General features: G+C 35.8%; 2 protein-coding genes across 5 annotated transcripts in view; one reads left to right on the top strand and one right to left on the bottom strand.

Moving 5' to 3' along the window:
• The first annotated feature begins 234 nt into the window (after nt 1–234).
• Nucleotides 235–14,002, top strand: LOC110838556 (dynein regulatory complex protein 9). Of its 3 annotated transcripts, none has more exons than XM_022081853.2 (7): nt 235–1,262; nt 3,594–3,749; nt 4,711–4,858; nt 7,357–7,597; nt 8,481–8,687; nt 10,020–10,151; nt 13,450–14,002. In XM_022081853.2, exons 2-7 carry the CDS (start codon nt 3,647–3,649, stop codon nt 13,675–13,677), a joined length of 1,059 nt encoding a protein of 352 aa, XP_021937545.1. In that variant the 5' UTR covers nt 235–1,262; nt 3,594–3,646; the 3' UTR covers nt 13,678–14,002. The 3 variants fall into 3 exon arrangements, with proteins under 3 accessions (XP_021937545.1, XP_087203447.1, XP_021937543.1); XM_087347321.1 differs by having other exon boundaries at nt 236–979; XM_022081851.2 differs by lacking the exon at nt 235–1,262 and adding an exon at nt 3,270–3,410.
• Bcs1 (mitochondrial chaperone BCS1) overlaps nt 11,947–15,545 on the bottom strand; it is a 59,252-nt gene continuing 55,653 nt past the window's right edge. The window contains exon 8 of one of the 2 annotated variants that reach the window (XR_015534770.1): nt 11,947–13,639. Coding sequence is in view for 1 of the 2 variants with exons in the window: in XM_087347319.1 (XP_087203445.1) it covers nt 12,203–12,304 (102 nt within the window). In the remaining variant the exon portion in view is untranslated. The remainder of the gene's footprint in view (nt 13,640–15,545) is intronic. The other variant, XM_087347319.1, reaches the window with a different exon arrangement.

Genomic DNA, 15,545 nt, shown 5'->3' with positions numbered 1-15,545 from the left:
GCAAATATATATTTTAGAATTGCTGTTCTGAAACTCAACGTTATATTCGCAAATCACTATTGTTAAACAATGTGTATTGTGCTTAAAATTATATTACAATAGAATGTTGTAAAATATATTCGGCAAAATGATACATTTTCCTCTTACGATCTTTGAAACAAAAAAATCTTGAAAATATTCTACAAGAGAATTGAACACCAGGTTTACTTTATGGTAGTTATTTTCAGTGCCTTATTGTTACGAACCACAAAATTAAGAGTATAATCATAGATTGTGTAAATAAAACGATTAAATTGTTATAGAATTATGGTCAACATGACAACCATCTGTCTAAGACGTTCGAAATTCTAGGTCACAGGGAATGAAACACCATCCTAAACGGAGCTTTGCTACTTCAGGGTTGTTCACACTACGCAGTTTGACCGAATGCATAGAGTAGAATACAATTTACTTACATTCCATAGATCGTTAATAGCCCCAAGCCTATGATGTAGAACATGTTACAGCACAAATACAATATTTGTTTCTAATACAAATATAAATGACACAGTCCCCGTTATATCAATCTATTGAAAATGAGTACGTTCCAAATCTATATTCTACCTAAATGTAGATGGTTTTTAAATGTCTTTGATAATGCACTTTTTTATCCCGAACTACAGAAAATGGGCCCTAGTTGTAACCACGTTGTCCGTTGGGGCCGCATTTTCAAGAATAGAGACTGATCAACGGGCGGTCAATGATTGTTCGCTTGTCCCGACGTGCCAATGATTGATTCCCAACTGCCCCGTTCGAAAATGGGTGAATCAACACTTTCTGTCAAACACAGTAAGTCACCACTCGAAGGGATTGAAGATCTGGAGAACCTTCCCACCGAGACCTCAGTAGAGTTGACACGTCTTCTCTTCAAGGCCAGCTCCTTCTCAACACGGAAAGCTCACCCCCCGAGCTGCCCATACGACCATCTTCCTCTTCATAGGTGAGTATGGCTGTGCGGCCTAGGTCAAACACAAGGAACGTCTTTCGACTGGCGTCTTGGAACGGTCATGGTGTTCGCGGCAGGAAACAGTTTCTATGTGAGCTCGACGTCGATGTTTGCCTCCTAAACGAGACAAACCTTTGAGTTGGATCAGGCCCTAAAGTTCGCAAACTATTTTTGCCACCGGACAGGCCACTAGAGTCGGGGAGGAGGCACAATGTTCCTTGTCCTCAGGGGCATCGGTCATTGTGATGTGCCAGTTTCGGGTCTGCAGCACCTGTTGGTGAGTGATGGCAAAATCCTCGTAACATGATCCTCTGGGAAGTAAATGAGAATGGTAGCTGTGTGATGGCAATTTGGATTTATACCGAGTCACAGTATGATATTGCATCAGGCCCGTTGGTTTTGTTTAAAGAGCTAACAGAAACTTAGATGAGAGGCAAGTGTTTCGACTTAAGGTCAACTGATATGAAAAACCACTTAGTTCCGCAATTTAAAAAGCACTGGTGCCGACCCAGCGCTGAGGACTGATGCTTAGCAGGCCAACTGACGATGTTCCTAAAAAGACGGCCAAGTCAGCACAACGAGTTGCCTACACCTACTCGAATACCTGACTGTGGTTTTCCGTTATGTTCCTCAGTTTATCGCCAAATGCCAGGTTATAATTCAAAAGGGGCAGTGCCAATAATGGGGGCCTTCAGCAACGGCGAATTATCTCCCAAGCTGAAGAGGCCTTCAGCCAAACCGATCCCAATACTTCTTGGTTCAACTTCCACAGAGACATCAAACCAAAATCTTTTTCATAGAAGACAATTTCCCGGATGGGATAATCTCCCATCATTAACAATAGTCTCTACTTTGAAAAGTCAAGACCTTCCATCACAACAAAAACCTGTTAGTGTAAGCACACCTCCCTTACAGTTTTAAGCAGGGCTGTATTATAATTGTCCCTCACCTTGTATTTTACTGAGGTAGAAGGGTAGTTGTTTCCTGTGCTTAGGTCAGTGGTAATCTCAGAAACAATGCTGTGGCTTGCAACATGATGTTAACTGAAACCGAAGTATGGGAGAGATAACCAGATAATAAATTGTTACAAGTAATCTTTGTAATTCAGCAGGTTTGTTATAAAAATGTCTCTTGACATTGAAAACACTTTCATGTCAGGTCACAAGTTCCTGCAGTCACACCCACGTTACCAAAGAATGCTCCTGTTTGATCAAAGCCTATCAGAGCTTGATGTGGTTTTCCTGACACTCGACTCCCTAATGTCAAAATTAAGTAGATCCAACTTCATCAGAGGTTAAATTATTTGACTTGATTTATTAACTAACTAGATGGCTTACTGATCCTGAAGGTTTATCACCGAATTAACTAAAGCCCTTGATTTATTACCTTGATAAAATATTTATGCAGGAAATCCCTCTCTTTCTTTGTTACCAAAATCGTTCACATGATAAATTCTACATGCTAGTAGGAACCTTGTCTGCACTGTTTAATTACTTGTAACAAAAGTCTCAGGACACTACTACAGTATTATTCAGTAGTCACAGAAGACCCTGTGCCTAGGGCTTTCAAAAATTATCAAGCTATCTTAATTAGGACCAGACTTATATGCATTTTAAAGCATCAGAACAAAGGAAATTTTGGGGAAAGCAAACTAAAGAAGTGTAAATTAAGGGATATTGGAAGAAAAACCAACATATTTATAACTTACTCATTAGAATCTGTAGGCTTACAAAATATAATTCAAATCCAAAGCAGTCATGCATGTCAACTGCCGTGTTCAATTGACATGGCATTACCCACATATGCCGATTTCTTGCCGACAGATTTTTCAAGTTTCCTGCATAGCCTATAGGCTGGATGACTATACCTTGTCAACTCTCCATTGTTACTTGCAAACTTTAACATAGTGCAACAAATCTTCATGGCTCAATTTTTATTTTGTGTTTGCTTGTATTTGGCTGTTATATTTAATATTGTACAAGTATATATTTAGTTAATATGTTTGTGTAATATTTTTCATTGTTATTTTATTATTATTTGTATGTATTATCAGTGTTTGCCTGTTATTGGCTTCTTGCTGTTGGTAAACACTTAAATAAATGAATTGAACTTCTTTTGTTGAACAATGGCCATCAACTAATGAAATGAAATTATTCAAGAGGAACATCTACATGTAATTGTACAGTACAAGAATCTGCTATGAAAACAAGCTTGAGTCACTATTGATTTAACAGTGTGTGTTGCTAAGCAACTCCATCCTCTGTTTGGAATTTTACATGTGTGTACATATTCTGTAAATATGATTAACAAAAAGATGATCATAGCTATTTCTACCAACAAAGTTTATGTTTTACTTGATTTGTCAGACCTGTGAAAGAACTGTGTATTGTTAATGTCTGTTTTAGGAAAATGACTGATTTTATTGGTAATGGTAATTTTAGCAGATCATGTAAAATATCAGTTATTTTGTTAGATCCTAACAAAGATGTGAATGAGTCTCAAGATGATAGTAAAACATAATGTGAAAGAAACAGTGTGTTACTACCAGATAGGATAACGATGGACATGGGGGTGAAGTAAAATCAGATGATTTCAACTTTCTTTTTAGATGAGGAAAGGAATCCATCACAAAGTGGAAAAAAGAGTAATGTGCCAAAGACAATGGCTGATGTGGTCATGATGGCAAGATCTATGATGGAAAGAAAGAAAAAGATGCCAGTAGCAGTATCAAAGGATTCCCCTGGTAGATTTGTAGGGCAGTTCTGTGAGTAACAATGATAATTATACTACTTCTTAAAGTTAATATGAATATGTGGATCATTAAAAATAATTTGCTATTAGACTTTGTCAAGACCAAACTATCTTTATTTTGACAACTTTCAGTTTTTTATTTTGAACAATATTACTACAGTTGTATGTAAACTAGAAACTGTTAATTGAATGAAATCATTTGGACAAGCTATTTGTCGACACACATCAAAGGAATGGTTCAGGTTATCTGGATACAGTTAACAGGTTATCTGATACAAGTAACATGTACAAAAATTATATTCTGTACAGAGGCCAATGACAATCAATACATTATACTATACATTTAAAATTTTAGTGAATATAAATAGTTAAAAAGTGTTGTTAGGTGGAAGTAGTCCCGCACCGTAGCCGCACGGTCTGAGGCATCATACTTCGGACTGGTGATACAGAATGCGCACTGGTTCGAGTCTTGGGGGAAAAAAAATTTCTCATGATATTTTCGACCAGTGTATGGGACTGGTGCTGACCCAGCATCGTGAGGAAATTGGGGAGCTACAATGGGTAGCATAATCCAGTCATGAAAACTAGCAATGGCTGGGGATTCGTCGTGCTGACCACATGTCATCCTATATCTGGTTGGATGATCGTTCACCTCTGCTTAGGTATGTGAACGTGAGGCCACCAGCCAGCTAGTCAGCTTTGGCTCTCAGAGGGCTGTTACACCATGGATTATTATTATATGGAAGTAACAATGACATTTAATAGTAAGTTCCTTTATCACAATTAAGAGTCCAGGTATTTTTTAAAATCTTTATTTCTTGTTAACATTTTCCTCACAAACACTGACCCTGGAAACATTAAGCTTGGACATTTTACATATCCTTATATGTGTGCTCATCTCTTTTGAGACAAGTCCAAGTTTTCATGGAAAGCCCCTATAGTGACAGATGGTATGTCATTTTTGTATTTTACAGCTCCTCACACTGCTGGGTTGTTAAAAATCGAGAGGATTGGTGTTATATCTGTGTTGGAAGACTGCACTGATCAACTAAGCATTTTGAGGAAAATAAATGCAACAAGAAATTTCCCAGCTGACATAAAATATAGGAGTCTGAAAGAATGGTACATGCACTCAGATGTCTATGTTTAGTTGTTGAGTAAAGAAACATTACTATTAGAAATACAGCCCAACCAAAAATCCTGCCCATTATTTCACAGCAAATGTCACAAATTATTGTGGGAAGAATTCATGATGCTTACTTTCCATCAAATACTCCAATCTGTATATGGCTGGACTAACAGGAATTATAATTACCACTTATTGCTACTAAACTGGTCTATTTCATCATATCCATTTCTCTGGGCAGTGGGAGTAAAAAAACTGCATTAGTAATGGGTAAAATGAGCAGGAACTCCATCATGCTTAAACCACACAATCTGTCTCATTACCAATCATATACTCTACAGTATTTGAAACAATTATTCCATTCAGAAAATGCAAATAGATTTCTGAGAGCCAAGGTAGTAGCTCAAAATGTGCTCTGAAGAGACTGCCAATTATTTCTACCCAAGCATCAGTTGTACTGATTGCCTCACTGCTGCATAATGTCATCATAAATTGCAAAAAAGTGGTTGTGACTATATGTTTATATGAACTTCTTGGTTTGATTTCAGGAGTAGAACATGATTTTATATTTATTGTATATAATTTAGCATCATCACGTATGTATAAGATTGCCATAAGACACAATTTAATTGTTTCTGTGTTTTATTTTAACTCAAGTGCCTGGGTTGTAGTTATATACCCACATCCATTCTGAGAGACCAGAGTGTATGTTTGTTAATTAGCCATCTCGGACTTACGGCCATGAAAACCTCAAATCCTAATTAGAAGTGTATCAGTCATGATAATGTGTAAACATCAGTCCACATGTATCTTATACAGCAGAATCTAACACAAAATACATGTACTGGCATATATGTTTATTTTTAGATATAATAATTGTGTAACATAACTAAAATGATTTTGATAAATCTGATATAAAAGAGTTTAACAATAAAATTATATTTTTTACTAGACTCATACTCAGGGAAGGTTTGTTGAATAAGCGGAAAATAAATTATATAAATACTGAAATAAATTCAACAAAACTGCAAGTCCTTAAAATAACTGAAATTCTCACAGTTCTTAAATCCATTTAGATTCAAGGGAATCTCAATTCAATGGCTAGTTTTCTGCTGCAGAGTTGACATACTTCTACTGTACATTCAAAGCATAAAAAATGTCTGCATGCATGACACATGTGTGTTTTTCTTTGTGTCCCTTTTGTAGCATGTTTTCCTTTCCTGAAGTTTTCCCTCTGTTTGATGTCCTTCATTTGCACCCAAAATTCATTGAAGTTCATGTGCAATTCAGCAATTCTGCACTCTGATCTCCATGTGAATTTAAATCAGCTGTAAAGGATTCTAAAGGACTTACATGATGTACTTGGGAAGTTTATAGTTACTTAGTCCATCAAGAAGGCCATTACAGTGGACTTTCACCTGGCCAGTTCAGTTCAGTTCTAATGTACACACCTTTCATTTTAATATTATGCTACTACTTATGTACAGGTCTGACATGGGACATCTTCCTTTTAGGTTTCTTAATCATAACTCTATTTGTATTTCTTGTTTCCTCCATAAGTGCTGAATGCTTCACTAATCCCACCCCATCATTCTTAATATGATTATCTTAAAATGGAAGAACCATACAAATTATGAAGCTCTTCATTCTCTTTCTTTGATCCAGAAAGTCTTGTCAGCATTTTGTATTCAAACATTCTTGTCTGTGTTCTTCCCTTAGAACTGTCATGGCCATATAAAACAACACTTAAAGTTATCTTCTTTTTGTTTCAATCTTTACATTTTTACATAGGTTATGGGAAGATGATCCTGAACTGAATGGTAGCATTTCTTGAAATGAATCTACTCTTAATTTCACCACGAATATAATTTTGATTTGCTGTTGTTGGTGTAATTCCCAAGCACTGGAATTCTTTCCATGTGGTTTACTATCAATTCTTATATTATTATTATGTCTTGTACTCTAATGAAGAGGTATTCTTTTCACCCAGTAAGACGATCTCATGTGAGAGTATATTTGCCGGTTTTGGGAGACTATATATGGTGAGAAAATATAACAGCTTTGTATTGAAGGTTAAAAATAAAGAAGTCACTGGAAAATGTAAAGAAAGCAATCAACAAAATTGGATAAATCATTTGAAAGACTAGAAAGAGATCACCTTCCATTTTATAGGTTATGCAGCATCATCCAGTAGGGTGATATGTGAATTATAAAGCATGTGGAAAAAAGCAGTCATAGTTTTGTCTTCAAATACAGTTCCAGCATTTTATATGGGAACTGAGAAAGATAAAAAAAATCAACCTGTCTTCGGGCATGACTTAAATTGAGAACTTACCAAATGCAGAGGCATGCCCCACTAGAATGTAATGTTGAGTTTAAATGTTCTTAGGTATGGGATCTTATTAGTGAAAAGATGAACCTACTAAAACAATTGGTGAAAAATGTTTAGATGAGGAACTGTGTTGAAATGTCACCGTCATGTACTTTTTTGCAGGATAAGACTTGAAGAGGTTCTGCATATAGTCATGGATGAGCTAACATTTCAGAATTCCTTTAAGACTCTAGTGGAAATATCAAAGTTTGAAGAACAGAAACAAAGTGAAGAGGCAGAACTTAGAAGTATAGAAAAGAAAAATGTGAAGAAAATTAATAATCTTCACATGATGTTGAAAACAGAGTTTAAGAAAGGCATGGATGAATTAAATGAGAGACATGACACTGTGGCAAGGCTGAAAGTATGGATTGTCTGTGTAACATTTCTAGTACACCTAAGATTATCAGGTTAAATGGTGGAACTGATATTTAGCATCAGTCTGCTAGAAAACTGGTCTTTTTTAACTCTTTCATGTGTGCCATTTCTGTATTAAGTAGTGTGGCATCAAAACAGAAACAGACTCCAATTAGAAACAACAATGTATTTGTCTTAAATTATAAAATCCACTTGGAAATCAGAATCAAGCATGTAGTTATAAGTCAACATGGAGAAAATCTTAGACAAACAACAGAAATCATATATTCAAGGTTGTTGTAAACACAATTTCTGATGTATATATGGAAGAGAACCTCCAAGTGCCAAATTATGAATTCATGATCTTCAGAAATCAGTGATATTCCTAGTGACTTTTGTAACACACTTCGTATTTTCTTAAATTGAGTACATCAATGACAAATCTTTTCCTGAATTTAAGTTGTTCTTAATTTCTTTTCCAGTTTCCAAAGGCTTTACTTTCAGTCTCTCCTAATTTTCTTGAACATTCCTAATAGCATATTCCAAAGCAAAGCTGAAAGGCAATGATGGTGAACTGTTTTCTTGTCCCAGACCATTCTGAATAGGATATTAGTCACTGACAAAAAGCAATAAAATACTGATCTTGTGTCACTCCCAAGATGTTGGTATTACTGATGGTAGGAAATTAAAAAGGACATGTATGTGGGTTGGTCCCTAGTTGCATGATCACATCAGGTTAAATGAAATATAAGAAACTTGTTAGTTGGGTAAAAAGTTATTGGTGGGGAATGATGGATGGATATGATACCATAAACAAACTGATCTTACAGTATAAAATAAGAAAAAAATGATAATGTGACTTTTTCAATGACTTATCACTCCTTTCATAGGATCAAATTCAAGAGACACTATTCATGAATGATCTGAAATTCAAATATGTATCTAAATGGGAGGCAGCACGTATAGAACAGAACTGTGAACGGCTGTCTCTTTCTGAAAAAATACTAGAAGACCAGCTAACAGACCTCAAGGACAACATAGACATGGAGATGAGGTGCCATGTTGAAATTGAAATGTACATGAAGCACGCCACTACGGTAAGTAACTCTTGTGTACTGGCACATTTGAAAACTATTAGAAAATCGTAATATTCAAAAATTTCTTTGAAATTATTGTTCACATGTCAGAACAAGAAACACAGGGCTGTAGTTCGCATTATACCTGAAAAGTTCAAACATTATTCACTGTGAAATATGTATACAAGTGGAAAGGTTTATCCTTTACTCCAATTTGTAATACTCGTACTGTATTCCCAAATTCAGTCTTTGCAATGTTGCATACATCACTGTTATAGATGTTTATTACAGACACAGCCTGTTGTTCCAAAACTAACCACACTATGGATACACTGTAACACTGCACAGTAATACATTAATTTTCCTTGTCATATCAAAGAAATGCTTCACCTAATGCACCAGTGATATTTTTCTTTAAATCTGATGAATTCTGATTTAAATATCTTATAACGTAAGAAGTATATTAGATTAATTTAAAACAAATTTAAATTCACTTGTCAATTTTTAGTGCAGCCTCCCAATTTTTAATTTCATCAAAATCCATTCAGTTATCATGAAAAAAAAAGAGAAGTATGCCAATGCTCCTCATACATGTTCATTCCATGCATCATCTTTGAATTAAAAACATGAACACATAGAAGGGTGACAAGATAAAGTATGTATCTGGTCTGACTGACAGTCAGGCCACTTAACTACAACCCAGAAGACAGCCATCTTTGGACTCACCGCAATGGAGAACTCGTATCCTGCATGGTGCAGAAATCAAAACTGTATATCCTAAGTACACCTAGTGAGAACACTGCAAATAATATGAAGGAATTCAACAGTATTCATGAAAAAGCCACTGTGTGTCTGACTAAAGGAATGTGTGGTGGGCATTCACCTACATTTCAGAGGTACTTATTGTCTCCACCATCAGGATGAAGAGAAAACTTCTACCAGACTACATGGTGCAACAACCCATAAGACAGCCATCTTATGGTAATTTTTTGTTTGAAGTTCCCTCTAATTTAGAACTATTTTTATGTTTGACCTCAACATTTTTTCATTATTAGTGGTAGTATAATGAAGTGGTATTTCTAAATAACTTGAACCTATGGCTTTGGCACCTCCTTATTCCAATGCTACAATTAAGACCTAAGATATAGCAAATATTACAACCATGTTGTGCTCGCCCCTCTACCCCCAACAGCACTTCTAATTCTGAATTTCTGCTACAAAAACACTAAAAGGCACGTTGCATTTTCACTCAGTTCTACAGAATGTGCAACCTCATCGCATAAACTGTAAGATTTGTCTGAAAAATGCATGTTTGTGTGTCATTTTGACATGTAATGATGTTTACATTCACAGAATTTAGAAAAAGAAATTAAAAACTGGATGGAGAAGTATGGCAGTGAACTGGAAGAAAGAGCAGCTGACTGCCAAAAGCTGCAGGCAAAACGAGCAGTCACATGCAAAGAACTCGAAGATCTGCTCTCATTGGTATGTTTTAAAATTACTATTGATTCAGGTTGAAAGTAAAAATGGGAAAAAATCTGTTTAAATTTTACAAAGGTACAAACAATTAAAGGCACCTGATGACTGAAGCTAGAGCAGTGAATGTCACAGTGAAGTAATGATAGTGCAGCATTACCAGCTAACTCAGTTCAGGTATGCTGTATTACCTTAAACTTAAAAGAAATAAAAAGGTAAAGATTATCAAACTGCCAACAGACCTGTTAACTTTAGCAAGAGTATCACTGGTGAGTTAAACAACTTATTTATTTTTTTAAATTTACTTTACTTTAATACTATCTTATCACCTGTCTCCTAATCTGTGCCAGTTAAATAGCTGAGCATCCAGTTGTAGTCTGGTAGAAATTTACCATTGTTTCAGAGGTGCAAAGGGTTTTTATTACTTTCTTACATACAGATAATAATATTCTGTCATCAATAGGATTATGGGTGTCCTGGTGGTAGTTCGGGAGAGTCTTAAGGTACTGAGTTCACTGGGTTGAACGAGAAGGGTAGATGCATACAATAAAGAAGCTGGGCAAGCTAGGCAATAGACAGTGGGATGTATTGCTATTGTTATGTCAATTTGAAGATGATTCATTGCAGCAGTGGTCCATTCTGAGAATTCTTACAAGCTGGATAATGCTGATCTAAATAAGCCACTGTTGCACTTTTCTTTTGGTGATGTTTTTGATAGAAGCTGAGGCATCTTAATTAATTTATGATTTGGGTTATAAATTTGGATGGCATCAATTTAATGCAAATCATTCCTGTAATCTACTTACTCACTATACAGTGCAGGGCATTCTTTGAAAAGTCAACTGTATACTGGGCTTGTCAAACAATAGCCCACTTTTTTATGGAACCCAAAAGTTCATCACCGTGTTCACAAAAGCCCACCACCAGACTCTATCCTGAGCAAGCTGCATTCAGTTCGCTCCATCATTTCTAGTCTGCCTAAGGTCAACCTTAACGCCATCCTCCCAACTACGCCTAGGTCTTCCCAGCGGTCTCCTCCCTTCATGTCTCCCAATGAATACTTTGTAAACACCCCTCCCCTCCCCCATCATGCCACATGTCCCAGCCACCTCATCCTCCTCGATTTAATCGCCCTAACGATATCAGGTGAGGATTACAGGCTGTGTAACTCATATTTTACAATTCTCTCCATGATCCATCTCCCTCCCTTTTAGGTCAAAATGTCTTCCTCAACACTGTTCTTAAAAACCCTCAATCTATGTTCCTCCCTCAATGTGAGACACCAAGTTTCTCACCCATACAGCACAATTGGCAAAACTATACTTTTGTATATTTTAATCTTTAGTTTATTTTATATGAGATGGGAGTACAAAAGATTTTGGACTGAATGATAGCAAGCATTACCCAAATGTAATATTATCTTGATTTCATAACATTTTTGAACAATTCATTAACTATCTTTATATTCTGGTTCTATCCTGAATCCTGGTACTGAGACATGATCATATACTTTGTCTTTTCTGCATTTCTTTCTAGACCAACATTCCTACTAGCATTTAAGAATGTTTCTGTGTTTGTTTTATAGTATTTATATTATTGCCCAACAGATTAATACCATCAGCATAGAACAAAAGCTTATGTGTTCCATTCAATTCCAAACTGCCATGACTTTTTTTGGACTTTCCTGATGGCATATTTTAGGAAAATTTGAAAAGCAGCAGCAATAGAGCATCTCCCTGTTTTAGGCCATTCTGATCAAGAAATGTATCAGACAAATGTTTACCTACACAAATTTTGCTATAGGTTTCACTTAAACACATTTTAATCAGTCTGACTAGCTTCTTAGGTACACCATTTTCAAGCATAATATTGTAAACAGCTTCTCTTTTAACTAATTCATAGGCTTTCTTGAAGTCCACAAGTATTAATTTGAAACTGAGGTAAACTAATTACAAATATGCTTCATATAAATTTAGGTAATAATAATTAGTCAATCAGTACACTGCAAAAACACGGATTTTCTTCAAAAGTCAGGTGCCGAGTGTCTTCTTCAAAACAAATCACTGAATACAAGAAAGATTCAGTCTTTCCGATTTTAAAACAAAATGGAAAAGTCTATCCTCAAAACCATGTTGCATGTCTGGTTGGCAGTTGAATTTATTCTGTGAAAAACAAAGAAACACAAAGCATTTGAGGTGAAAAACACAAAAGTATGGCAGTGTATTTAGACTAAGACTGGAAATATGGAAGACCTAAATACAATGTGGGGTGTGTGTGCTGATTTTTGCTTCAGCCTGTACCACACCAAACTGCATTTCTGAGGATTGTTTGAGACTACACTGGACATAGCATAACAGAAATGTAGATAAAATAATAAAATTCCCATTATTTATTGCTTTCTGCAATACTAATATCCAGATGAGATAACCAGGAAAGTGGATGTGGATTTAGTGAAAGGGATGATGAAATAACAGAGGCTTTTATGTATCATCCTTAGATATTTGTCCAGTTTTGTAGTTTTGTGGGGCAATAAAAATAGAATGACTGCTTGAAGATAACTATAAATGATTCAGGATTCTTGCAACCTTCATGGGGATTTTAGTTAACAAGCTCACATCTTGAAGTTCAATTACAAATAAATTTTTAGCAATGTAAGAAGCAATTCAGACTTACAAGTTTCTGTACATAATTTTTAATAATAATATGTATAATGAAATATTGGGACAATATAGTTCCATTCATGTACTGCAAATACATACCCCAAGAAATACATTTCCCTTTCAGGAGATAAAGGTTAACTTTCCAGTTGCACAAAAGAAAGCATGGTAACATTAAATATGTAAACTTGATTGGCATCTGTTGAACGTAAAGTGTACTAGAAGGAATGACCTACACGATGAACTTGAAATTTCAAAGCTAGAAATTGGTAATGGTTTTTATGTACATTTTGAATGTGGTGGTTTTGTTATTACTTCATATGGCACATCAGACTGACACATACCAGTGTAATATAACATCAGTATGACTCACAAATGTGATATTCAGGTAAACACATGACCAAATAAGGCATTCATTCTGCAATAAATATTCACCGATTTGTCATCTTCAGCTGCACTAACAGCAAGCATCTTCAGCTTAATACACTTGGAACAGTGACACCACGTGTATCTGTGTTCATACACATGCTCAGATTGCAGGTCAACACAAAAGAAAAACTAAATATGTGGCTTGAAACAGTTGTTTTCACTGGATTTGCCATATTTCTTAGAAACACCAGACACCACAATTTTCATGTGTTACTTTCCAGTATCAACAGCATCAAAATGAAATAGATGCATACCTGGCACACAAAGAAAAAGAGGCAGCTAAAGCTGCACACGAGGCCCACCTCTACTGCATGGCGACTGTCATTCAAGCTTGGTGGCGTGGTACTATGGTTCGGCGAGGACTTGGGCCTTACAAAAAGAGTAAGAAGGGCAAAGACAGAAAGGGAAAGGCTAAAGGTAGAAAAGAAGGGATAAAGAAGAAGATATAACAAGTAAAACAGACAAGTATTTTGTACATTATATGTACACTTAGCAATCTGAAATATTACGTTCTGGTGTAATTTATGCGGTTTTATAAATACACAGTATGAAAAATATTATTTAAATATGTATTTTGTTTCTGTACTCATGTACATAAACTACTAATCAAAACAAATTTCTGATGAGTAATGTGCATTCAGATTATGTTCTTAATCCTTAAAAGAAATGTTTCTTATTATGTGTGAATTCCTGGCTGTACTTGTTCTGTACTTACTTTTTTATAGATATAATTTAAACTGAAATATATTCAATAGTTTGTATCATAAACTTTAAGTGTTGAAATTCCTTTTGTAGTTTATTCTGTGAGTGGCTGAAGTAACATTTTGGGGCATTTTAAGACACAATTCAAGGCACTGCATTAAAACACATTGGTAATTTTTACTGAAATAAAAACATTAAACTATTTCATGAACAAAATACGAATCAATAGTTTATCACACAGGCTCTGACTTCTTATTAAGAAATACAAGCCACCATACACAGTCATACAGTAGTACCTGTAATGCAGGTCAAACCTGGCCCACTGATGATAAAAACTGGGATTATTAACAAAGACTCTTGATCTAATGTGTGAATAACATTATGAGTTCTTCTTTGAACAGTTGAATGAAGAAGCAAACAGATGTGCATGTTTCCAACAAGGCAGGGAACCAACAAAAACTGCAGAAAATTTAATAAAGACTTCACTGACTGTGTTTGATGAATTCCAATCAAGCAATTTTATCGGTGTCGTAAACACGATGAACAAATTTAATTTTGTAGGGATGAAATTTTGTGGTCTTCATGAAGAATACGGCGAATACTCCTGCCCGATAGGTGTAATGCAGCTGATTGACGCCTAACAGAGCGAGTTGGACTCAGCTGTACTGCTTCCCTAACCCTCGCAATGTTCTCTGGTGTGAGGACTGTTCATGCACTACCAGCAAAACGATCACAAACACTGCGGGTGTTACTGAAGTTTTCCACCACCTCAAAATAATGTTACGGGTAGGAATTCTTCCATGCCGTACAACATTAAATGCACGCCTAAATCTTCTCTGGACCAGGATTACCGATTTGCTTTCAATAAATGCTGTTACCGCGAATACGCGTACTGCCACCGACCAGTTAGCCATACTGTCTTTCACTAACAGATCAATTTTGCGTGTGCAAATTATGTGGGAAAGTGTGTAAAAGATACCATATAACAGAATGTGATGAACTAGAAAAAAACAGTGACGGAATACAGCAAAGACTGATTCTTATTAACATTTTCACATTCGTGCGTATAAGAAACTGCATGCCTTGACAAATTTAATATTGTCACTGTCACTTTTTACATGCTCCTTTTTCACTACTTGTTAAGTGTCCACTTATTACAGAACTATACGTTTTGGTCAGAAGTGGTTACCATCAGGTTCATGTATTATTGTATGATAACCACTGCAATTTCTCAATGCAAACCCATGACACCATATACCAGAGATCATTTAAACTGTAAGATTTGAGGTTTCCACAGCAGTGAGTATGAAGTTTTCTGTCTTCTGGGTTGTTGTGCAGTATAGTTTGATGGATGTTAACCAACATTTCAGAGGTCATACTGCCTCTGTCATTAGGGCGATCAACCAGACTACACAGCGCAACAACCCAGAAGACAGAAATCTTCATCATATAAACTATTTCTGCTAACCTCTATCAATGTTCACATGAAATCCTGTTCATGAGACTTCAGTAACTACTTATCATATAAGCAAGTTATGTTGTGCACATGCCTGACCCCCTTATTCCTTTGTGGAAAACATTAGTCTTTACCACAAACACATCTTTCTTCCATTTA

Source organism: Zootermopsis nevadensis, unplaced genomic scaffold, assembly GCF_977971745.1.
Source record: "Zootermopsis nevadensis isolate Lab colony 2312 unplaced genomic scaffold, Znev_1.0 Znev_ptg000011l, whole genome shotgun sequence".
Lineage (NCBI taxonomy): Eukaryota > Metazoa > Arthropoda > Insecta > Blattodea > Termopsidae > Zootermopsis > Zootermopsis nevadensis.
Note: the sequence above shows the minus strand (reverse complement) of the source record. Positions and strands in the feature narration are given on the sequence as shown.